This window comes from Chelonoidis abingdonii, chromosome 4 (assembly GCF_003597395.2).
Source record: "Chelonoidis abingdonii isolate Lonesome George chromosome 4, CheloAbing_2.0, whole genome shotgun sequence".
Lineage (NCBI taxonomy): Eukaryota > Metazoa > Chordata > Testudines > Testudinidae > Chelonoidis > Chelonoidis abingdonii.
Genome location: NC_133772.1, coordinates 11,717,309 through 11,742,905, shown reverse-complemented (window position 1 = coordinate 11,742,905; position 25,597 = coordinate 11,717,309). Strand labels below are relative to the sequence as shown.

The following is a 25,597-nucleotide window of genomic DNA, read 5'->3' as shown; positions in this document are numbered from 1 at the left end:
CCCTTTGGAACAGTGCAAGCAGTCCCATACCTTCTCCCTGAAGAACTAGCAAGGCGAGTCCCCAGTCTCGCGGAGCAGTCTGCTAGGGGCGTCCCCTGTCCTGTCCCCTGAACATTGCACCTCATCCAACTGCTGCCCCTGCAATGGCTTCACATGATCGCCCCCAAAGCACAAGGCCCTCAAGACTCATAAGAAACACAGGGGCTGCTACTGAGCCAAAACCTCTCAGATATACAGCAGATTCCCATGCACCTGCCACTGCATTTGCATTGTCCGGCTGCTTGTTTTCCCAACTTGCTCTTTTGTGGTTTCGACTGAGTTTCCCAAATAACCTCTGGAAGCACCCAGTGGCTCAGGGGTCTGAGTGAACTGACTGTCATCTCAGGCCCATGTGAGTTTGAGACAGCACAATCAGCTCTCAAAAGGCAATGGTGCAATGTTCCTCGCAGCCACGTTCATACGTGGCACTGCACGGTGACGGGGCTTGGGATCAAGGACAGGAGGTGGGGGAAGGTGTTTGAGGCATAAGTGACCCTTCTTGCAGCCCTACTGTCTACGCTGACACTGCAGTGAGACCTGCACCTACACAAGCACATGTCGAAAATATTTTTCAGTGCCAGGGTACTCATGTGCTGTGCACAGGGTTCAATCATTTCCAGTAGGGGATTTCTAGGGGCAGCTACCCTGATGCTGAAAAACAAACATACGTTGTCCTGGGAGCTCAGGTTCCATGGCCCATTCAGTCCTAACCCCTACTAACACTGGGCCAAGTAGTGCCATGGTGATGCACACCTCTGGCCACTCTGAGCTGCACTGTACCCAGGGGCAGCTCCAGGCACCAGCCCGCCAAACGCATGCCTCGGGCGTCAAGCTAAGGCGGGCACTCTGCCGGTCGCACCAAGGGCGACAGGCAGGTTGCCTTCGGTGGCATGCCTGCAGAGGGTCCGCTGGTCCGCCAGCTTCGGTGGACCTCCCGCAGGCTGCCGCCGAATCCACGGGACCAGGGACTGCCCGCAGGCAAGCCGCCGAAGGCAGCCTGCCTGCCGTGCTTGGGACGGCAAAATACCTAGAGCCTCCCCTGACTGTACCTGCCTTTCATTGAGCAATGGTCTAAGGCTCGATTGTAACCAATATTGACCAGGAAGTAAGATGCCCGTATCCCATTCCCAAAGCCCAGGAAGGTCTCTCTTTAGTAAGCACCGAAAGTTCAGCTGGCGACATCAGCTTTTTTCTTTATGATGAAACAGAAGCAAAGCTGCTTTTTTTAAAAGCCATTTTAATTTCTACTATTACTATTTAATTTCAAACTACTGTGAATCCACCAGTTTTGCCTTGCACACATAAACCTGACTACATGTTTTCTTCCTGTTCACTGTATTTGCTTCTAATACTCAGGCCAGGGATTGCTTGTGTGGGGAGCGAAGCTACAGCAGATATGATTTGCAGCTTCACTGACCATCCATCAGGACATCTAAAAATGAACCTATAAATTTATATTAGATCCTCTATCTAACAGGCTATGGGTTTCAAGGAGTGGAAAGCATCCCCTGTGCAGGACGGCCAGCACAACGTCTATGCACCACTTATTTCCTTCAAGTGGGGTATAAATTGGGCTTAAATAGTACACAGCTGACCCTCTGCACCAGGGTGCATTTCCCCAGAGGGGAACAAATACTAAAATGCCGCTATGGTTGGTTCAGAAGCAGGGCCGCCCAGAGGATTTGGGGGGCCTGGGGCAAAGTGGGGGAGCTGCAGCGCCTGTACTCGCCCGCGGCAATCAGGGTCTTCAGCGGCATTTCGGCGGCCGGGGGCTCTTCAGTTGCTCCGCATCTTTGGCAGCACTGAAGGGCCCCCTGCTGCTGAAATGCCACCAAAGGCCCGGGACCTCCGCCGGGCCAGGGCTCATGGGGCGTGGGACAAATTGCCCCACTTGCCTCCCCCCATCCCCCAGGGTGGCCCTTTTCAGAAGCGGCTGCATGTTCTGCATGCTGCCAATGGGCTCACTTCAAGGGCACTCCTCACTTGCTCTCGTAAATACTTTACTATCAGGTTGCTGGTCTTTCGCGATGTGCTCTGCATAGCTCTGAGCTAATTTAGAAGCTATGGGCAAGAAAGGGAAAGAGAGAGGTGATGCCTGGCACATGTGTGCGTGTTAGAAATGTGACTAATAGTTATAAGATCTGCCCCTTTGGCAGCCTTCTCAGCCAAGGAGGACGTGTTCATAGCAGCAGCAGCAGCCGCCACCAGGAAGGTGCTGTTCACAAACAACATTCTACATTTGGAGAGCAAGCTTTGCTGCCTCAGTTTGGTCTCCAAATGCATGAAACGGAAGTCTCACTCCTTGGCAAAAGGGAGATGGTGACGGTTCAATACAAACCACGTTCCAGCTACCAGTGAGCGAAAGTGACAATGTGCTCTGAGTGTAACAGAGCTGGCTGGACAATCATTTCCTCCTTCCCTCCCTCCCCCGCCCCCGGGAAAAGTTATTGAAAGCAAATTGTTATATAGCTCACAGCAAAAAAGTCAGTGATGCGTTTACGAAAACATTGCATAAAAGCCATTTTCCACTAAAAAACGGTTTTGATGGAAAATTCTCAACCAGTTCTAGAGCTCAGTCCTGAGGCTGGAGTCTAAAGAATCCAGAGTGGGGTGGGTTACTTGTCAGTCTTTCTGCTGCCATCCTTTCCCTGGCTCTCCTAGCACCTGGCAACCAGCCCTGAGGCCTTGTAAGGCTGACAGCAAACCTGAAACGCCGAGCTGATCAAATGCTGCAAAAAAGAAATCGTGTAGGGATATGAGGCCTTTTCCTCCAAACACAGGCCTGGAAGCCAGGGACTCCTGGGTTCTAATCCCAGTGCTGAGAAGAGGCCCTGGGCAAATCACTTCCTTTCTCTCCGTAGCTGTTTCCCTGGTTTTGCAGAATGAGAAATAGCAACACTTGTTTACCCCTTAATCCTCCCAAAGCACCTGGGAGCCAGGCAATGTCTGTACCATACACAGAGGGTGTAAATAGCTACAGAAGGGCCTTTTATGTTTAAGAGAGGCGTTAGATTTCAGGCAGCACTCAATCCCCTCCCCTCCCTGTGAGCTCCTTCAGTTGTTCAAGGTGGCGATCTAGGAAGAGCATGTTAATTACACTAGCAGATGACGTTAAACAGGGGATAGCGGGGAGGGAGGATGTGAGCCCCAGTGAGAACAGAGAAATAGGGACCTTGAGAAAGATGGGCAGGAAATAACAGAAGACAGAACATCAGGCGAGCCTAGAATCTAACCCACTTTAGGAAATGCTGCTAAACTTTTCTCTTCAGAAAAGGCTTTCCCCCTATCAACTCCTCCTCACCAAACACCCCAGCAAAAGCAGCCTGAGACCAAGAAGTCAAATAACCAAATAAACAACATTTTAAAAAACTCTACCCCCAAGCTAAGTTTTTGCCCTGAGAAGGGAGAAGAGCCAGAGACTCCATGGAGCTCACTAAGAACTTCACTATTGATTTCATACAGAAGGCAATCGGATAGCATGGTGCTGGCAGTGGTGTAAAACCAACCATTAGATTAAAGTGTTCTTATTACCCAAGGGATTGGTGGGTGCACTAAACCACAGATGCCAAGTGGGATGGAGGAACCTGGGAAGGGTGACAGTCAGCCGATGAGGTGAGCTCCCATTTCTGCATAGCCTCCAAAACAGGCCCATGTGATCTGGGACTGCATCTCATACCCTGCTCTCCGGTGACGCTACATCAAGAATACTGGGCTCAGCTCAGTTGTATGTAAATGTTTAGATAAAGTGAAGGGATGGAGGGATCTAGAAGAAACAGCGAGGACCCAAAGCAGTCCAGTCTGGCAAAATAATGGCCAGGTGCTAATCCTCCATAAGTGTTGGAAGGAAGTTCCACGCCACACCATGAGGGGAGATGAATAATTGGGGGGGGGGGCACAATAGGAATAATGGGAGGCAATTAAAGAACAGGATATTTGGAGTAAATAGCAGGAAGGCAAAGCCTCTTGAGTGAGAGCCAGGCTGCAGAAGAGCCCCCCAGGGAAATGATGGAAGACCCACGGTTTCAGAGGTGTACAATTATACTGGATAAACCACTAGGAAATGTCCTGTAGAGGACAAACCTGCCTTGCTGGAGAAGGACTGGGCCAGATAGGACATTTTCCATCTCTAGATCCCGTACGTCTATGGTCAATGCAAATCACTAGTTCCACACAAGTTTCCATACCAACCAATGCCATTAATGGTTTCTTCTGAAAAAAGCCCAGCTATTGGAAGGTACTACAGAGGCTAGCAGCCAAGAGCCACTCACCTGGAGAATGAAAGGTGTGTGTCAGCACCTCCCCCTATCCCAGCAAGCTCCCCCCTGCCCACCTGTTGCAATTACAGTAGTGCTAAGAGCAGTCTGAAGGTTAAAGCTCGAAAGCAGCTTTGCGGGGAGGAGGATCGGATCCCTGTCAACTCCCCACAACAGCCTCAGGACACAGTTGGGCAGCACATGAACCAAGCAGGGCTGTCAACTCTATGCATTTCACCAGCCCTGCATGTTACAATGTTTGCACTGTTAAAAAAGCTGTCAGCCCACTGCTCAGACTCTGAACCCCACCCCCATCCATGGGCTTCAGAGCCTGAGCCCCAGCTCAAGCCGCAACTTCAAAGCGCCATCTATGCGGCGAGTTTCAGAGCACTAGCACAAGTTCACATCTGAGAGCTGTATAGACATACCCAAAGAGCACTGGACTGGGAATCAGCAGACAGGGATCTATTCCTGGCTCTGCCAGGGACCTGATGTGAGACCTGGGGCAAGGAATTTCCCTTTTCTGAGTTTCTGTTTCCCCTCCCACCCTTTGCCTATCCTGGGTATTTAGATTGCAAGGTCTTTGGGACAGGGGCGATCTCGCTGTGTGTGGGTTGTTTTGGGTACAGCATTTTGCATGACGGGGAACTAAGCTCAGCTGTGGCTCTAGATGCTACAAATACAAATAATAATAATATCCTAAGAGAGTAACTTGCCCATCCCACATAACATACGTATCTGGCCTGCGTTGCTTTGGTATCTCAATGCCTCACCATCTTGAAAGTTTTTACCCTGAACACCTGTCGAAGAAGTAAGGATTTGCTATTGTCCCCATTGTACAGAGGGGAACTGAGGCCGGGAGAGACTAAGGGCCAGATTTCCAAAGGTATTTTGGGGCCTAACTCCCATTGTAATCAGTGTAAGTTAGACACCCGGAAACCTTCGCAAATCTGGCCCTCCCTGACTTTTCCAAAATCACACCAGAACTCTTCAGAAGAGCAGGGAATTGACTCCACCTCGCCCAGGTCCTAGGGCCCTTGCTACTGGATCATCCATCCTTTCCACAAGTGCTGCAGGCAGGAGCGCCGGCAGCCTTTTTGGCGCCCTAGGCAGCAGAAGGTCCCACCCCCAAAATGGCGCCCCCGACAAAGGCGGCGGAAGGTCCCGCTCCCAAAATACCGCCGACAGCTGTAGAGGCTGGATGTTCATCCACCGCGATCACCACCCCCCAAATGTCACTGCAGTCGCCTAATGGGTTGCGCCAGCCCTGGCTGCATGTAACAGAGAGAGTTCATTATTTTATTGTTAGCCAAGAAAAGGAAGTGGCCAATTCCGCGAACTCAGGGGTAAAACAAAAGAAGACAACCGGGGAAGTGGCAGGGTTTCCCAGAATGCAATGACATTTATCTGACCAAAACGTATTCTAAGTGCTTCTTATCAGCAGAGGATAAGTTAAGAGTGAAGAGAAATCTACACTTTAAGAACAGTGTCCCACTGGCAGCTGGACAGACCTCCTGAGTCTATTAACAACCCAAATCATCTGTTCCATCAAAGTTATAACAAAGCAATGTCCCTGGTTCATCACTGAAGGGTTGCTTGTGTGTGTGCTGGGCTGCACACAGCCACTGGTTTGTTATTGTAGGGTTGCTCCTGAGTGCTGAGTTGGTTAAAACCCCTGATTGGTTATAGAATTGGGATGTTTGGGGATGGTGTGGTACTTCAGGTTAACTCATTGGCTATGTGGAAGAGGATACGCACTCAGGTTTCTCTAAATAGATGGGGGTGGGGTGTACAATTTCAGGCCCAGCCGGAAGGACCACAGGAACCCATTGCATTGTGCATCTGTAACGCAAACCATCTTGCCTTGCAGACGATGCTTTTATCCTTGTAAAGAGAGCTTTCCCCACAGGGTCCAGAGAGGTAATCTCGTTAGCAAATGCTGTAGCCCACGAAAGCTTATGCTATAATAAATTTGATAGTCTCTAAACTGCCACAAGTACTCCTGTTCTTTTTGCTACAACCTATATGTGCCATGGCACTGAGCCCAGAATGGCACATAACAAGATGTACTGTACTGTCCAGGAAGATCCCAGAGCTACAGCTAGGCTGATATTAGCTTAAGCCGACACCTATTATAAGACCTCTGTAATCGACTTTACTGAGGCCCAAAACCCTGAGCCTTTGGCTGTTGCTGTGGAGTTCTCTTTGATTTTTCCTCTTTAATCTGAAATGAATTGAATGCTAGTGAAAGATGCTGGACAGATTCCCCCGGAGAGCAAAGACCTGCGTTTACGCACACAACAGGGTACAGCATGCACAGCATCATGGCAAGTTTCTCAGCCTCCATCCTGAACTGGAGGGACCACATCTAGCAGGGAGTTCAGTCCAGACTCTCGAAACCCTGGCTCCTCTGGTGAGAGAGCCAATTAGTGGCAGTCAACTAGACAATAGGATACAACAAGCTAAATTTGGAAAGCATCTTCTGAGCAACCTGGGGCCTCCAGCTCAGCAGCCACAATGGCGACCATTTGCTGACTCAAGGCCCTAAAGGGTCTGTCTACACTGCAGCTAGGGGTGAGCCTCCCAGGACTGGGAGACAGACTTGCACTAGCATGGCTCGAGCTAGTATGCCAAGCATAGCAGTGTGGCTGTGATGGTTCAAATGACAGCTCAGGCTCTCACGCTCACCCAACCGCTTGGGTCAGAGCCTGAGTCTCTGACAGTGCTGCAGCATCTACACAGCTATTTTTAGCACACTAGCTCAAGCCTTGCTAGAATGAGGCCGTCTACACAGGCTGGAAGGCTCACTCCCCAACTGCAATGTGGACACAACCAAAGTGTGTTAATTAAATGATACCCAATCCAGAGCACTGCAACGCTGAACCAATACCTCCAACTGGTGGTTTTCATGGGACCTAAATTGCTTTCCTTGTGCCTGAACTGCAATACAATTGTAAGCTTCTTGGGGCAGGGTCTGTGCCCTCTTATATGTCTGCAATAGTGCCTGAGTGAGCGTCAATGCTTAGCAGACAAATGATAATACAATGCAACGTTCTCCCACCTTCAGCAGCAGTCTCCGAAGCTCCCTACAGTGAAATCTGATGCTTTCCAGCAAAGGCACACCTCTTCCAGGATGTTGTGCAAAATTCTGTGCATTAACGTAGGGACAGGAAATATTAAATAAGCTGGCCAGAACCAAAGCAAAGCTGTCACTTAGGCTGAGATTTATCAACTCTGAAGAAGAGCAAATTAAAGGTTTTGATGGACCCATGAGTCCCACCACTGTGATTTTCCAAAGGTTGAACCTTTGGGGAGCTGCAGTTGTTTCACTAATAGGTTTTTAAAGATTAGGCATTGGCGCTTCTGTCTGGAGCAGATCCACGGAGGAGGAGTTGTTTTTTTCCTTTTTCTTTCATGCTTTATTATTTCCTGATTCTGCAGTGGGATGGGTCTGTTGAGAAAGATTTTCATTCCCTTTGTAGGATTGGTCTTGGCCTTCTGTTTTTATTCAGCAAGGGAGGATTTTAAACCTGGTAAGTTATTAAAAGTGAATGTATTTTAAAAATTAAACAGAAAAAGCCACGTTTGAATGTTTTACACAGGATGTGTACAGAGCCTGAAATGAAACATGTCTGGGCATTTGTAACACTACAGATAACAGAACACTTTGCTTTGCAGAGCTTTTAAACAACATCAAGCAAGTAACACAGAGAAATATTTTCTTAGGAAACAGGTGAAGTAGGAGTTTTATTTTTATTATTCAGATTCACAGGGGGCTTTTAACATTCAGTTTCATATGGTTTATGTTTGTAAAAAAAAGCTAGAAAAAGGCTATTTTACGAATATATTTTTTTAAAAATGTTTAATAACTTTGAAAATATCTTTTTTGAAAATGGCTGGAAATTTTAATCATCACAAAAAAAATTAATATCCTGATTTGCAATGTGATGGGTTTTTTTAAATGATCTGGCCATTTGGAATATTGCTTTATTCACATTAAGAATTTTAACTATTCTTCTTATTGCAATTTTCTTGAGACAAGGCAGAGAGTTTGCCTGGTGCAGGGTGGGCATGCTGGTTTGGGAAGGTTGGATTGGTTTGTTATCCACTTTGGTTTCTTGACCCCGGAGGGCACGGGGCGGGGGGGAAAATCTTCCTCTGGTATCCTGGTAAATTAATATCCCTGGGCCTTGCTTTCCAGAGATGCTGAAAGGGAAACGAGTGATTGTCACTGGAGCAAGCACTGGAATTGGAGAGCAAATGGCTTATCACCTGGCACAGATGGGAGCCCATGTTCTGGTCACAGCACGGACAGAAGCCAAGCTTCAGAAAGTACGTACCAAGCACACACACACAGGTCAGTCTTATGTCACACACATAGATGTACAGACACGCATGCACACCCACCATTGCAATTACATGATATGCGCATCAGTACACTCGCATGCTGATTCTCACACACGCACAGACATACACACATGCTTGTGAGTGTGCAAACACATACGTATCCATGCTCATGGTCATGCACACGCATGAACTCTTCTTTTTATACATGTGCTGGTACCCGTGCTTACACCCACTCATGTACACACAATCTCATGTGCACTAGCACACAAGCATGCACACTCACTGCATTGCAGTAATATATACACGCCCCCACTCATCCTGCAGGCACAGACTTCCACTGCGGAGCAGACTATACTGGTAAATAGCCAGGTTGCTTCAGATTTCCATGGTACATAGACTTTGAAATCCCAGGAGGCTCCAATCCCATTCTCGGATCCTTTAGTGCCCACAGTTTAAAGCCAGAGCCAGTGTGTTCAACATAGTAACACTTGGCAGGCAGAATGCACTCATTCTACCCACAGAGCCATGTCTTTCTAGGGTGACCAGATGTCCCGATTTTATAGGGACAGTCCCAATATTTGGGGCTTTTTCTTATATAGGCTCTTATTACCCCCCCACGCCTGTCCCAATTTTTCACACTTGCTGTCTGGTTACCCTATGTCTATCCGACCACGGATGTAACACACTGAGGCTCTCAGAGGGGTCATCAATGGGAAATGTGTTTCTAGAACATTCCGTTCACATGTTCCAGGTCATCACTCGGTGTCTGGAGCTGGGTGCAGCCTCCGCACAGTATGTGAGCGGCAGCATGGAGGATGAGGCCTTTGCCAAGCATGTGGTGAAGAAGGCTGAACTAGTGCTGGGTACGTTAGCAGCTCACTGTCTGGAAATTGCCATCCGACCTTTAACAAGTGATCAAATGCAGAGAGATGTGGCCTCCCTCCTTAGCCACATCACTGCCTGCCACATTCAAAAAAAACAAACAAGAAGGGCAGGAAAAATAGGAGGGATGGGGAAATATCCTTCATCCTTCTCATTACTTTTGTGTGTGTGTGTAATGAGAAGAATGAAAGAAGAAGGATTATATTCCTATTTGTGTCTCACATCACAAGTGACCGATCCATACATTTAGTAACTATATCAAGTTATAGTTACAATTATTATTAAATGTATTAACAGGCCACTTGTGAATGTGAGATACAAACAGCATTGGAAAGAGGCAACCATAGCATAGACAGGCTCTGTGCATGCACCCACCCCAGCTCTGCCAATGCAACTCTGCCCTGATTAGAAGCAGCATCTGCTGTGTCAGTCTTTGTCCTGCTAATGGACTGCAATCCTGCCCTGCTGCCCCCCGCCATGCTGTTCAAAACCTGGACCCACACACAGCTCTACCACTCAGGCTTGATCTCAAGGGCATTCTTGATTGCAGTCCTACACCTCTGTAACACACTGCTCCTGGATCCCCATCCCAGAGCAGTTGGCATTACATTCCTAGGCCTTCCGTGCTCTTTAAACTGTAGCAACCCTGTTACACCAGTTATAGGTCACTGCACAAAGCTGTGCAAAGGCACTGCCGTCTGCTCTGTCTTGCCATACATCCTGATGCTACACCTGTGAGCCCACATGCAGGTCAAGGAGGACCTGGGTGTGTCCCCGCCACCCACTCCATCCTAAATGAGCCGAAAGTACAAATCACAACAAAGTGTTTTTGTAATATAATCTGAAGATTGGGACTTGGTGAGTGCACACCACCTGATTGCCACATACTGGCAAGCAGAATCTGGATTTTGACCGAGCTCTGCAGAGATGAAAGGCCTGTGCAGTGACCCAAGAGCTTCCCTTAGTATTAAAAATAATAAGAACAATAGATGTATTTCATTCCAAGGAGTAGATTCCTGCAGAGATTCATGCTGACTATAGGAAAAGATATGTAGCGCACACAAGTGGCATGCTCTGCACTTCCTTCATTCTCTTCCCCCCTACACTAACGCATCACTGGCTCTCCTCTTGGCTTTCAGGAGGCCTAGACATGCTGATCCTCAACCACGTTGGCAACTCGTACTTCAATTATTTTGACGGAGACGTGGGGCACGTGCAGAAGCTTCTGAAGATTAACTTTCTCAGCTACGTGGCCATGACTGTCTCGGCGCTGCCCAGGCTGAAAGACAGCGGGGGCAGCATCGTTGTGGTTTCATCCATGGCAGGTAAGCCATGAACAGGGGCAGGCAGAGACCTTGGGGCTGATTTTCAGAAGTGATGGGCACCCAAAAATCCAAGGGATGTCAATGGGAAAGGCAAGTACTTGGCACCTTCAAAATGAAATCACTCTTCCCTTGGGTTTTGCTCCCCCTCGTGCTTAGTCAATAGAAGCTGAATACCTTGTTATGCTTCTTGATTATAAGCAAAGGGGCTCACTGGAGAAGCACAGCTCAAGCACTTCAAATATTGGCATTATAGTCTGACCAGAACAGACCGGAAATATGTGGCTCTCTCTTTGTATTGGCTATTTGACTGACTAGACAGGGTCATTTTGTTTCTGTGGATCAAGTTCAATAGCCAGCTGACCCTCTAGCTGATGGTTCACTGGCTTACGTGAAGCATCTTAGGTGACAGGTGTCCTTATTGTAAATCTGCCATCTTAGTCAACCCCTTGCTGGTGAGCTCAGCTGAGGAGCCAAGAACCCAAAGGGCCGTTGAGAGTGATTCAACTTTGTAGGTGATCTCTCTAGGTCAGGTCTGAGCACATCAGTTGAGAGCACTGAAGGTGGGAAGCTTACCCTCTCTGTGCATGAACAGGACGTTTGGCTGGGCTATTCAAAGGACCTTAAGAGAGTTAAAAGCAATAGGATTTCAGTGCCTATTTACCTTTGTGTCCTCTGAACCCCCCAGCCTGTGTCTCTGGGGCAGCTGGCATGACACTTCACCGGCACTCAACACACTTGGAAAAAATGTTCCATTTAGTGCAGAATCAAATAAAGCTTTATGCAGCACTGCAACAGAATTTAACCGTGTCAACATTGCTGCTCTGGGTCTAGGTAAAGCTGGGTTTCCATTTACCGCTCCCTACTCTGCAACAAAGTTTGCCCTAGATGGATTTTTCAGCTCCTTGCGGCAGGAATTAATCATTCAGAAGGTTGATGTTTCCATCACGCTCTGTGTACTCGGCTTCATTGATACAGGTAAGATCAGTGCCTTGCTGATTTGGAACTAATCACTCTCCAAGTTCAAGCATTTTGAACTAACTTTCAAGCTGCTTCACAACTCTCCCCTCCACTCCTTCTCCTCTCTTGCCTCTGCTCCACCAAAGTTACTTGTCAACTCCCCACAAACATTTTTGTCTTCTTTCCATGTATTTGGGGTGGCATGAATGTCCTCTCTGGACTGATCTGGAAGGACACTATCCCCACCCTCCTCTAAATCCTAGTCTCAGCCTGGCCTACACTGAAATTTTATACCAGCATAACTGTCAGTCAGCAAAAAAAACCTGGCATAATTATTCTGACAAAGCCAGCAGTGTAGCTGCAGCTATGTCAACTGAAGAGTGCTTCCATAGATATAGCTAATGTCATAAGGGGAGCGACAGCAATAGCAAAACTCATTCTCTGGCTCTACTACGTCTACACTAGGGGGCTATGCCGGCACAGCTTCAGTGACATAACTATGATGGTATGAAGCTCTGTAGTGTAGACATACCCTCAGATCCATTTCTAACTCAGCATTTCAAAGAAATCAGCCAATGAATAATGGCTAGGCCAACCTGACGTGCAGTTAGGGTGAGTCTGTGGGCCAGATCCTCAGATGGCCTAAATTGGCATAGGTCCACTGAAGTTAATGGAATAACACCAATTTACACCAGCTGAAGATGTTGCTGTATATTTATGTACTGATGTAACTACAACGTGAATATATAAAAAGTGAACATGTATGCACAAGAGTTGCTTGCAAAATGGGAGCAGCGGGGGGAATTCACAACATTTTGCAAAATTCTCTTCCTCTGTTGAAATCTCCAAATTTGATTGTGTTTTGTCTTGTTTTTACAGGCTCTAGTACGCCTATCAAAATCATTGAAAGTGAGCTGGCTCCCTCTTCCCAATCCTTGTGTGGCTCATCTGCTTAAATCAGAAGCTCTTGGGGGCAGGGATTGCATCGACCTCTAGATATGTACAAGGCCTAGCACAATTGGCGCTTTTGTCTTGTCTTGACTGGGGCCTCTAGTGTTACCATGATACATAACAACACGAGTGGGGTTATGCTGGTTGTTTCCAGGCTCACTAAGGCACACAAGGCCCAACTCATGTTAAATGGCTTAAAAACAACAATTAAAATAAGCAAATCCAAACTGGATTCAGCTGGCCCTGGAGGTGCAGGACTCACTAGGGGAGAGCACTGCAAGTCTAACCAAAGCTCTCTTTGTTCTATTGTGCTAGAAAGTGCCATGAAAGCAGCTTCCGATGTGGTGCTGGTGTCCCCTGCACCAAAGGAGGAGTGTGCGCTGGAAATCATCAAGGGAGGTGCCCTCCGCCAACGGGAAATTTACTACAAATACGCAGCTACCAAAATCCCCCTCTTGATCCGGGACTGGGCTCCAGAACTCTTGGATTATCTGATCAGAAGAAGCTACAACGTGGAGAACTTAAAGAAAAATTAATCAGTCTGAGTTCTCCGGTGCCTTTCTGCTCATACTTGTCTCTGGGGTTACCTTAATCAAGGCCTGGTATACTGTGGAGCTCCCTAACCCAGGCTCCTTGTCACTGAGGGAATGCATTGTATGACCCTGGGATCACATGGCATTTTACAGTCCTGAAAACCAATGCAGCATGCCTAGGGTTGCCAGGTGTCAGGTTTTCGACTGGAAAGCCCGGTCAAAAAGGGACCCTGGCAGCTCCAGTCAGCACTGATGACTGGGCCATTAAAAGTCCAGTAGGCACTGGAGCAGGGCTAAGACAGTCTCCCTGCCTGCCATGGCTCTGCGTGGTTCTCAGAGCCAGCAGCATGTCCCCCCTCTGCAGGGGCGGCGCCAGGGTTTCTGGCGCCCTAGGCAGAATTCGGGGGGCGGCATTTTGTGCGCTCCCCACAGGGCATGCGAGAGCTTCCAGTTCCACTCCCATCATGCCGCCAAAGAAGGACCCTCTGCCAAAATGCCGCAGGCAACAGTGGCACTCACTGAGCTGCTCAATTGCCTGCCACTGTTTCCCGCAGCATGTCGGCAGAAGGTCCTTCGGTGGCGGCGCAATGAGAGCGGAACCGGAAGCTCCTGTGTGCCACGCGGGGAGCTCACAAACTGCCGCCTCCCGAATCCTGGTGCCCTAGGCAACCGCCTAGAGTTGCCTAATGGAAGCGCCAGCCCTGCCCCTCTGGCTCCTATGCGTAGGGGCATCCAAGGGGTTCTGCACACTGCCCCCGCCCCAAGCAACAGCTCTGTAGCTCCCATTTGCCAGGAACAGCAGGCAATGAGAGCTGTGGGGGCAGTGCCTGCAGATGGGGCAGTGCACAGAGCTGCCTGGCCATGCCTCTGCATAGGAGTTGGAGGGGGACAAGCCACTGCTTCTGGGAGCTACCTGAGGTAAGTGCTGCCCACAGCCTGCACCCCTGACCCTCTCATGTTCCCCGACCTCCTGACCCAGGCCTGATCCCCCTCCCACCATCTGAATCCCTCAATCCCAGCCTGGAGTACCTTCCTGTACCTCAAACCTCTCATTGCCAGCCCCACCCCAAAGCCCGCACCCCCAGCCAGAGCCCTCACCCCTCCCTAATCCCAACCCCTTGCCCCAGCCTGGAGACCCTCCTGCCCTCAGAACCCCTTGGTCTTAGCCTGGAGCACCCTCCTACACCCCAAACCTCTCATCCCCAGCTCCACCCCAGAGTCTGCACCCATAGCAGGAGCCACCCCCCCCCCCAACCTCCTGCCCCATCCCAGAGCCTCTTCCCACACCCTGAACCCCTCATTTCTGGTCCCACTCTAGAACTCACACCCTGTACCCCCTCCCACACCCCATCCCCAGCCCAGAGTCCTCACCCATACTCCAAACCGCTGGAACCCTCACCTAAACTCTGAAACCCTGGAGTCCTCCCCCCTCCATCATCTCCCCCCTCCCCGCACCTCCATCCCCTGCCTCAGCCCGGAGTCCCTTCCTGCACCCTGAACTCCTCATTTCTGGCCCCACCCGAGCCTGCACCCCCAGCCAGAGCCCTCACCTCCTCCCATACCCCAATCCCCTGAGCCAGCCTGGGGAAAATGAGTGAATGAGGGTGGGGAAAGTGAGCGATGGGGGCGAGGAGATGGGTGAACGGGGGCAAGGCCTAGGATAAAGGGTGAGGAAGAAGCAGGGCCTTGGAGGAGGGGCCAGGCAGAGGCAAGACAAGGGTGTTTAGTTTTGTGCCAGTAGAAAGTTGGCAACCCTAAGCATGCCACTCCTGTCATTACCGGATACAAACGCATGCACTCCTGCTCCTGCAGCTGGGAGCACAGTGAAGTCATGTGGGCCTTGAAAACCCATGTTTTGAAAAGATTTCTGATTTTGGTGCCCTGGGATTGCATTTCCTACTCTACCTCTTCCTTAGCTCACATTTCTCTGCATTTGAACAGACTTAAGGACTAACTGATCTCGCCAGCAAAATGCAGTGGCCATTGCCTTTACCTCACCCACCTTATCTCAATATGGTCTTTATGAGACATTTTTATTTAAGGGAACTAGGCTTTTGTTGCACCACCGATTGTTAATCTGTTAGGGGTCCCCAACACGGTGCGCACGGGCGCCATGGCACCTGCTGGGGCATCTATCTGCGCCCATGTACTGGCCGGTGGACGAGCATTTGATGAAATGCCACCGAAAAGCAGTGTCATCAAGAGGTGTCGCTGCCGAAATGCCGCCAAAAAGCGGTATCACCAAGAGGCACCGCTGCTGAAATGCCACTGATTTTTGGTGGCATTTTGGAGGCAACGCCTCTTGATGACGCTACTTCGGTGGCATTTTGGTGGCAATGTCTCTTGATGACACCAATTTTGGCAGCATTTCGGCAGATGCTTGTCCACCGGCCACGGTCCTCGATGGTCCTGGAAAGGTTGGGGACCACTGGTCTATGTATATGTCAGCTGTGTATGAAGAGATCTTTGCAGAGAGGGAATGATTATTTTATCCCATACCTCCCTCTCCTGGTGCATAAAATCCTTGCAGCAGGCAGATTTGAAATTCACAGAAGAGAGGCAATGCCTTAACAATATTAGAACAGCCTTTGTGATCAAGCAGACTGTGGGAAGGTCATTGCCAGATTTCTGCTGTGGAAATGTTTGTTTTAAAAATTTTGTTTTGATTTTTTTAAGCTAATAGACAGCGCTTTGTATTTTAAATTAAGATTGCAATTCCTTCAAAATTTCTCTAGATCAGAGAGCCCTGGCTGTAAACATGGAAAACCACAGTATCTGTCCCAGGAAAAGTCAGACAATTTCTACTGCAGAAATGTATCAATGTTTACTCAAGAGAAGACTGCTCCCCATCCAAAGCCAAGTGGTCTGATTTTCAGAGGGGCTGAGTGCCTGCAGCTCAATGGGAGCTTGGCATCCAGGGGCGGCTCTAGGTATTTGGCTGCCCCAAGCATGGCAGGCAGGCTGCCTTCGGCGGCTTGCCTGTGGAGGGTCTGCTGGTCCCGCAGTTTCAGCAGACCCTCTGCAGGCAGGCTGCCAAAGGCAGCCTGCCTGCTGCCCTCACGGCGACCAGCAGAGCGCCCCCTGTGGCTTGCTGCCCCAAGCACATGCTTGGCGCGCTGGTGTCTGGAGCCGCCCCTGTTGGCATCTCTAAAAAATAGCAGGCCAAGACCTAACAAAAACTAATCAGCATTCCAGCAAACCCCATTGCTTTAGTTACAGTATCTGGAATAATACAGAATATATAGCAAAAGAAGTATCCAGAATGTCTCTGACCTCATTTCTGACTTCTTAGGAGCTGGATTATGGTTACATAACAGCTGGCATTTGTGGTGACTGGCAGAGCAAGCTATCGCTGTCAAAGGTGACTGCTAGCAGACAGCAGCGCTGGCTTTCTGTTTCCCTTTTTGTAGTAAATAATTAGTGCTGATGGAAATTTTCCAAATTGAAATTACATTTTTCCCCCATGTATAACAAAATTGAAAAATGTTCATGAAATTGTTCCCCTCTTTTTCCAAAGAACTCTAATAAAAGTGTCATTGTGAAACTATCTCCTGTCCCCAAATCTGAGCTGAAGATTAAGGAGAGATGGCTGGACTCTGCACCATGGGATTTGTTCATAAAACATGCTCAAGATTGAACAAAGCATGAAAGACAGAAATCTCCCACAACTCCACCACCACCCTTCCAGCCAGCCGTGGCCCTACAAACACACAGAGCTGAGGAGCATGTACCAGGGGAAATGTAGTGACATGAATTCATTATTAAAATAAAATTCACTAACCTTACAGTTGTGCATATTCCCCCTCCCCTTCCTTTCTCCATTACATCTTTTTGGTCCATACTACCTGGATGCATTGCCATTGACTCCAGCTGAGGCCTTATCTACGTAGGCAAGCCACACCAGTTTAACCTGGTGGTATGTCTACACTGCAAACACTACAACAGCACAGCTGTAAACTGTGCCACTGTGGCATAGACACTTTCTACATTGACGGAAAGGGTTTTCCATTTCTGTAGTAAACCCGCCTCTCGGAGAAGCAGTAGCTAGGTTGACAAAGGAACTCTTCCATCAACCTAGTGGGATCTACATTGGGGCTTAGATTGGCATAACTATGATGCACAGGGCATGATATTTTTCACAGTCCTGAGCAATGTTTCTGAGTTCTAGGTTTAGCGCAGGCCTAAAGTGTGAATTTAAATACACAGTTGAACTGGTGTGAGCCCCTGGGTGGACATACCTATTTTGGTTTAGGAGTGGCTTTCTCCAGTTAAGTTAGGGCCTGGGTCTACACACAGTTTTGTACCAGTATAACTATTTTGGATGGGGTGGTGATTATACATATTACAGAAAAGTAGTTATACCAGCACAAAGTTATTTTGGTGCAGGTTATTCCCCCCTTCTCATATGGGAGTAGTTATCCCAGTATAAAGCACCTTTGTACAGTGTAACTATGTCCACACTTGTGAGGCTGTACCACTTCAACTATACTGTTAGCAGCCTGATCTATGCTTACAATTTACACTGGCATAGCTATATTGGTGAGGGGTGTGATTTTTTTTGGGGGGGGGGGGAAGGGAAGGAACTGATTTTGCTATTCTCGCATAAGTCCCAATGCAGATGCAGTTATACCAGCATACAAGTGTTTTTGCCAGTACATCTTATGTCTCTTGGCAATTGGTGTCAGCTATGCTGGCAGAAACACATCTGCTGGTATAACCTGCATGTACTCTAGGAGGGTTTGCTGCTATAGCTATGCCAGTAAAACTTTTCTAGTGTAGACAAGGTTACATAGAATCATAGAATATCACAGCTGGAAGGGACCTCAGGAGATCATCTAGTCCAGGGGTCGACAACCTTTTAGAAGTGGTGTGCCAAGTCTTCATTTATTCACTCTAATTTAAGGTTTTGCATGCTGGTAGTACATTTTAACGTTTTTAGTAGGTCTCTTTCTATAAGTCTATAATATATAACTAAACTATTGTTGTATGTAAAGTAAATAAGGTTTTAAAAATGTTTAAGAAGCTTCATTTAAATTAAATTAAAATGCAGAGCCTCCCAGACTGGTGACCAGGACCTGGGCAGCGTGAGTGCCACTGAAAATCAGCTCGTGTGCTGCCTTTGGCATGCGTTTCATAGGTTGCCTACCCCTGATCTAGTCTAACCCCCTGCTCAAAGCAGGACCCATCCCCAGACAGATTTCTACCCTACTTCCCTAAATGGCCCCCTCAAGGATTGAGCTCATAAACCTGCGTTTAGCAGGCCAATGCTCAAGCCACTGAGCTATCCCTCCCCTCATGGTTAAAACAATATAATTTTTATGTGTAAACAATTGTGGATTGGGAACAGGCTTAAGCCACTCTTAAACCTGGTCAACACTAGAAAAGCGATATAATTTTAACTGTTGATTAGAAGTGTGTGTGTGTGTGGGGGGGGGGTTGTTTGCTTTTTTACTGAGATTGTTATACTGGTGTAAACCCCAATGTGGATGCAGTTTTAACACCATAAGTTGTCTTATAACTGTATAGCTTATTTTGCTTCCCAAATGGAAATAAGCTATACCACAATAAGCACTTTTATACAGCATAACTGCATCCATGCTAGGTTTTTCTTTGCAACATAAATATAATGGCATAGTTAAAGCAGTAAAACTTTAGTGTAGACCGAATCCTTAAACTGAAATTAGAGCATCCAAACAGGAGTTTAATCAGTGTGACTATATCAGTTTAAAAACTGATTTTAGTTAAGCAGGTGTAATCTTTCCAATGCAGATAAGGCCTGAATTTTGTTTATTTACACCAGGACAGAATTTGCCCATCTCTTCTTATTCACTTCCTCCATCCTCCACTTCTCTCCCTATCCACCACATTTCCATTTACTATTTCCTTTTTCTAATTATTATTCTCCTAGTCTCCTTTCTGGGTCCCTCCCTTTCTCTTTCTTTATTCCTCTTTCCTTTCTTGCCTCTTAGCCAATTAACCAACCATTCTCCCTGCTGATCTCCACTTTCATAGGACAAACAAAAAAGCCCTACAAAATATGAGTTAAAGATACCCTTAGGGTGACCAGACAGCAAATGTGAAAAATCGAGACGGGGGTGGGGGTAATAGGAGCCTATATAAGAAAGAGACCCAAAAATCGGGACCTTCCCTATAAAATCAGGACATTTGGCCACCCTAGATACACTACTGTTGTTCCTCCAGGGGAAACTCATTATTTTCTGCTAAAAAACCCGCCTCTTTTCAGTGTGCAAACATGCTGATGCCTTCCAAAGCAGGGACAGTGTTGGTGTCACTAGGCATAAATCTAGGCCTCAGTGAACCAAAACTCCTCCATGTTGAAATCTACTTGATCTAGAAAGCTAGCAGCTGTGAAATTAAATGTGTAACAGTAAGTTATCAGTTGCAGCACAGCTCAAACAGGTCTAAAGCGATAGTGATAAGGCCTATGCACCTTTAGCAGAAGGACAAGATAACTTGCAGAAGGAAAACTTACTAACGAGCTGCCGCGGCCAAGATTACTTAATGCACCTGCACTTATGTAACTGCTACAGGGGGAAGAAGGAGGAGGATGGGGGGAAGAAAGAAGAAAGAGGAAAAAAACTTATAAAAAGGGAAAACCCTCTTGTGTAGGGGTGCTTGATTTGAGGCAGCAGTCTCCTTGCACCACTTTGAGATCTCAAATAAACTTTGTTTGCTTCTCCACCCTGGTGTGTTTATTGGTGTGAAGTACACCGGGCAACGAACCCCGCTGTTGCCCACCTCGGGCACTTTGTGTCGGTAACAACAGGGTAAACAGAGCAAGAGGCAAGAAAGGATGTTAAACGGAATGAGATTTTAAAGGGATTGTGTTTGGAAAACAATTCCGAAAAAAGAGCCCGTTTGAGTTTCACGCTGGAGCTGAGACGTTGCCCAGACTTGTTTTATTGCAACTCCCCAGATAGCTGAGTTCTGAAATTGCGCTGTTTGCGGACAGCACTTGTATGCATAGAAATGCTCTGAAAACATTGCACCGTGCTTCCCTGTAATGCAAATTCCACTCAAAAGTAAATTAGTAGCAGTAACTTTCCATTCGTTTTCTACAGAAATTTAGAATCTGATCCTGCAATCCTGATGCACTTACTTCTTTCCCCTAGCCTTAGAACTCCAGCCCTAATCTAGTCCACCAGAATTCAGTCCTCTGCAGCTTTAAACACTTCCTTAAGAAAGCCTTCTTTAGAGAAGTCTGCAATCTCTATTTCCCCAAGGAAGGGTTTACACACCCACTGGAGCTACAAGACATGGCTCACATGACTGCTCATTCACTCTGGTTTTTAGTGCATTCCTTCCCTGCATGTGTGTGTCATCTGTTTACATATGCTCCTTAATGCATAGACCGTGTCATTTTATAAGTATAAAGCATCTAGCATATGGTGAGTCTTATACAAGCAGTAATAATAAATAGCAGAATCCTGCAAAGTTTGTGCTGCAATCACTAGAAAGTTCTGCCTATATTTTTATATGGCCCTCATTCCTATAGCGTTGGAGCACTTCCCACTTATTAATGAATTTATCCTCAAAACACCCCCTGGAGGTAGGGAAGTACCGTTCCCATTGTATAGACAAGGAAACTGAGGCACACAGAAGTTAGGTGACCTGCTCAAGAAAGTATCTATTAGAGCCAGTACTTGAACCCAGATGTCCTGAATCAAAGTTCACAAACCCACCCTTCCTTTCTCAGATGCTGGTTCCTTCTAACAAAAGGACACTTTCCTTCAATGTGCTCAGAAAACACAACGGCAGTCCATAGCAGGAACAGGGTGCAACAGGGAATATGAAGTCCAAAGTGACACTGTTGTTTAAAGGTTAATGATTGTTAACCTGGCCAATAAGTAAACAAAGGCTGTGACATACATTTGCAGTTGAACTTGTTTTCAAAGCTCCCATCACTTGCTCTCTCCATTTCAGAATATTTATATGTTTTGTGGAGCTCAGCTCTTCAGGGTTTGTCTTTTTATGCTTGTTTTTCTGCAGTAGGATGGGGCGGTTGCTAAAGATTCTTGTTCCATTTGTGGGATTGGTCTTGGCCTTCTGTTTTTATTCAAAGGAAAATTTTAATCCAGGTAAGTGATTAAAGCAAATGCCCTTTAAAACCATGACAGCAAAAGGGCACATGAGAGTTATAATAATGGATCTGCACAGAGACAATGCTGCAGTTTCATGAGCCTTTCAAATTCCAGACTGTAGCCTTTTGAAATGAAGTATGTCCAGGAAAGTCACCTGAAATGGTATTCCTTTCTCTGGTAGAAAATGACAAATTACACAGTAGTATAAAAGTGCAGACATAGTCTAGCTTCCCAGATGAATAGAGGGGATTATTTGGGGCTTGCTGGAATTTCCAAGGTAAGTGATTTGAAATCAACAAAGTTATAAACTGTGTTGATAGTATTGCTAATAAAAATAACTGGACACAAGGTTTAGCACCATGAAATCTAAAATGTTTCATTTTCAAATTAAAGATGAGCCTCAGCTGCAAAATTCAGCTCTGGGTAAAAAACATCTTCACCGTGAGATTGTTTTCCATTCCATCTAGGTTTTCATACTGAACCTATCATCCTGGTAGAAGAATCCAGGGCCAGATCCTCAACTGGTGTAAATCACCATAACTCCACTGAGGTCAATGGGGTGATACTGATGTACACTAGCTGAGGAATTGATTCTAGGGGCTGGGCTTACCCCATTAGAGACATAAAGGTCTGTTGTGAATTTTGGATCCAAACTTTTAAAGCTTTGGGATCTCGGATTTTACTTTGTTAAAGTAATTAGTTTGTTTAGTTGTTGGAGTTTACAGCTAGAGCAAACTAAAACTAGATAGTAAGGTTTAGTAGGTTTAAAATAGAAGTGATAGGGCATCAAAACTATTTTTGAGTGAGTTTCCACTGTTCCCTTGATGAGTTCTTCCCTTAGGACTAAGAGGAATAGGCTGGGTTGATCTGAGGCTGGACTTGTATGGTTTGGGACAGAAAAGTTGGTTTCACTAGTCTTTTGGGCACAAGTGTTTTTGTAGATGATGTTAGTGGGACATGTAACATTTCCTATGTGCTACTCTGCAGAGATGCTGAAAGGGAAGCGAGTGATTGTCACTGGAGCAAGCACTGGAATTGGAGAGCAAATGGCTTATCACCTGGCCCGGATGGGAGCCCATGTTCTGATCACAGCACGGACAGAAGCCAAACTTCAGAAAGTAACTGGCTAGCCAAACACTCCTGTGGTGCCTAGATACTATGGTGATGGGTATATTATATATATATATATGGATGTTTGTTTAAAGAGATAGGCATGTTCAGATTCATGCACAGTTTATAGAGATGCAATAACATCTCATAATGAAGATTATAGGCTTTTGTTGGAAAATATCCTATTTCAACTCCCACACGCTGCCATTTTAAAGCCTGTTTTTCACTGACCACTGCAGGGTTTCTTGCACCTTCATCTGATGTACCTGGGGCTGGCCAATGTAAGACACAGATCACTGGACAAGATGGAACCCTGGTCTGACCCAGCCTGGCAATTCTCTGCTCCTTCCACTCACTAATTTTTACACAGACAATTCTTCTGCACAGTCAGTTTCTCATGTGTTGCTTCTGCCCAGAAGAAACCGTTACTGAAAGTTTTGAGGTCTATTTGGACAGGGCAATTTTTGAGCTATGAGATTTTGAGAAAGTGGTGATTTCTCACTTCTTGTTACTTGTTCTTATGGATTAGCCCAGTTGAACACTGTTGAATGCTAAAGCTCCACGGCTGTTTTAGCCCCTGATTCTGCAAAGGGACCCATTTGTCCTGCTCCTGCCCCCTGAATGGAAACCAATTAGTGGATTGCATTGCAGGATCGATGGTTTATACATAGCTTCTTGGTTAAAAAAAAAAAAAAAACTAGTGAACAGAGCTGGCTTTACCAAGCTGGAGTGCTAAAAACTTTCAATTATCAGAGCTTGAATTTTTAGTTACTAACATTTTTAAAAGATAAGCAGAACTGAAGAGAAGTTATTTTATTTATTTATTTTAATAACCCATTATTTTCTTACTTAAATATTAACAGGAAAAGTTGACAGACATAACTACTAACACCTGACCGTTATGCTGGGGTCTCCAGTGTGTTATTACAAGGGCTGTGCAAAAATAACCATTTGCAAAATTCCATGACTTTTTTTTCTTCTTTTTTTACAATTTACAGCCAAGTCAGCGTTTGCAGAATCAGATGTTTAGTGCTTGCTGTACTTTTTGCAGGCAGAGCCACGGGACCAAATGCCTGAATGGTCTAATTCCATTGCTGTCAATGTATTTATACCAGTTTTGAATCTCACTCAGTGAACACACACTGGACTCACCCAAGTACGAGAACATAATCACTCTGCCCACTGAGCCACCCAAGTGTCCCTTTGAAATGCTCAGAGTACTAACAGTGGGGAAATCCATGTCTAAATGTTGCATTTGTCTCAGGTTGTCACACGGTGCCTAGAGCTGGGCGCAGCATCTGCTCACTTTATCAATGGCAGCATGGAAGACATGGCACTTGCAGAAGACGTGGTAAAGGAGGCCAAACAATTGTGGGGTACGTTAACTGCTTGCTGTCGGGAAATCACCACCTGCCGCTTTCACAGTGGTGCTTTTAGCACAAGAGACAAATAACCCCAATCTTATTTTTACTTCTCACTAAAGCCCAGGCTAGAAGTGTAGGTCTCCAGAGATGAAGGACCAGTGAACTGATTCCATGTATTGCTGATGCCTGCTATGGTCACTTCAAAATATTTACTTATTATAAGTATTATTATTAATGTTGCTGGCACCATGCACTGGATAATGTGTTTACGTTGTTTACTTTTCGTTCTTCACAGGATTTTATAGACAAAAAGGAGTTTTGATTTTTGAGATACACGTACATACCCAAACCACTGATGCAACACAATGTGAGATGTATTTAGTCTCTGGAAAAATAACAACCTCCTATAGCTATTAGTTAAGGGAGTTTTCTCATTTAGTTCAAATGGTAAAAGGAGAGTGTCCTGGGTTCAAATGCTGCTGGCATAGGTTCATTAAACAGTTTCATCATTTTCTTCTAGCTGAAGCTAAAACACCCACTTTGCTTTCAGGAGGCCTAGACATGCTGATCCTCAATCATATCGGTTACACCTACTTTAACTACTTCGATGGAGACGTTGAGCATATACGAAAACTCCTGGAGATTAACTTTCTCAGCTATGTGGCTATGACAGTCTCTGCACTGCCGATGCTGAAGGAGAGTGGGGGCAGCATCCTAGTGGTTTCATCTACAGCAGGTGAGAATGAACCAGGCTAGAGACACTTATGTTCACTAATGCTTGATTCTTTCCTTTGGTTTAGTTCCTCCTGAGATTCAAAGGAGGCTTCTTCTGACATTGTTTTTCAAAAGAGAGGAGGAGGATCACCTGAGAAGACTAACATACCCCTCTACCTCGATATAACGCTATCCTCGGGAGCCAAAAAAATCTTACCACGTTATAGTGAAACCGCATTATATTGAACTTGCTTTGATCCACCGGAGTGCGCAGCCACCCCCGCCCCCGGCACTGCTTTACCGCATTATATCCAAAGTTGCGTTTTATCGGGTCGGGTTATATCGAGGTAAAGGTGTAATTGATTGGGACTATGGGTTCAGTGTGACAAAGTCTGTTTACTCAATGCAAAAACAATCTGTATGATTCATGTACTCTCCTTCTTCTGACCCCACTCTGCTGAGCGGCAGCACGTCTAGCATCTTGCAGATCAGCTTTCCAGTGGAAGAGAAATCCATTATGCAGTCTGGGTGTACTCCAAGTGCAACTGGTTTTACTTATGCACATACACCACTCCTAAAATGAGATGGTCAAACAGTGCACAGGGCAGTCTCTGCTTCCAGAAATCTCAGCCTAATGACAATGCCTGGTTCCCAGAGAGCAACTCTGCCTCAATAAGAATAGGAGTACTTGTGGCACCTTAGAGACTAACAAATTTATTTCAGCATGAGCTTTCATGGGCTACAGCTCACTTCTTCGGATGCACAGAATGGAACACACAGACAGGAGATATTTATAAATACAGAGAACATGAAAAGTTGGAAGTATGCATACCAACAGGAAGAGTCTAATCAATTGAAATGAACTGTTGTCAGCAGGAGAAAAAAAAACTTTTGAAGTGATAATTGAGATGACCCATAGAAGGTGTGAGGAGAACTTAACATAAGGAAATAGATTCAATTAGTGTAATGACCCAACCATTCTCAGACTCTGTTTAGGCCTGAGTTAATTGTGTCTAATTT

The 25,597-nt window shown here is 46.4% G+C and overlaps 3 protein-coding genes across 4 annotated transcripts in view; all 3 read left to right on the top strand.

Annotated features, from left to right (window-relative positions):
- Positions 1–5,290: 5,290 nt before the first annotated feature.
- TRAF3IP3 (TRAF3 interacting protein 3) overlaps positions 5,291–25,597 on the top strand; it is a 58,586-nt gene continuing 38,279 nt past the window's right edge. Inside the window, exon 1 of the mRNA XM_075064829.1 lies at positions 5,291–5,296. The gene's annotated coding sequence lies outside the window, so the exon portion shown is untranslated. The remainder of the gene's footprint in view (positions 5,297–25,597) is intronic.
- On the top strand, positions 7,517–13,290 carry LOC116832984 (11-beta-hydroxysteroid dehydrogenase 1). Its single transcript, XM_032794153.1, has 6 exons — positions 7,517–7,825; positions 8,494–8,624; positions 9,391–9,502; positions 10,661–10,846; positions 11,678–11,821; positions 13,070–13,290. Exons 1-6 carry the CDS (start codon positions 7,738–7,740, stop codon positions 13,288–13,290), a joined length of 882 nt encoding a protein of 293 aa, XP_032650044.1. The 5' UTR covers positions 7,517–7,737.
- LOC116832983 (11-beta-hydroxysteroid dehydrogenase 1-like) overlaps positions 20,279–25,597 on the top strand; it is an 8,827-nt gene continuing 3,508 nt past the window's right edge. Inside the window, exons 1-4 of one of the 2 annotated variants that reach the window (XM_032794151.2) lie at positions 20,279–21,386; positions 22,377–22,507; positions 23,764–23,875; positions 24,414–24,599. In XM_032794151.2, the coding sequence (XP_032650042.1) occupies positions 21,302–21,386; positions 22,377–22,507; positions 23,764–23,875; positions 24,414–24,599 (514 nt within the window). In that variant the 5' untranslated portion in view covers positions 20,279–21,301. The other variant, XM_032794152.1, reaches the window with a different exon arrangement.

Coding starts and splice junctions, on each gene's coding strand:
- LOC116832984 (XM_032794153.1), top strand. CDS start 7,738: ATGGGTCTGTTGAGAAAGATTTTCATTCCCTTTGTAGGATTGGTCTTG. Junction 9,503..10,660: donor GAAGGCTGAACTAGTGCTGG/GTACGTTAGCAG, acceptor CTTGGCTTTCAG/GAGGCCTAGACATGCTGATC. Junction 10,847..11,677: donor TGTGGTTTCATCCATGGCAG/GTAAGCCATGAA, acceptor CTCTGGGTCTAG/GTAAAGCTGGGTTTCCATTT.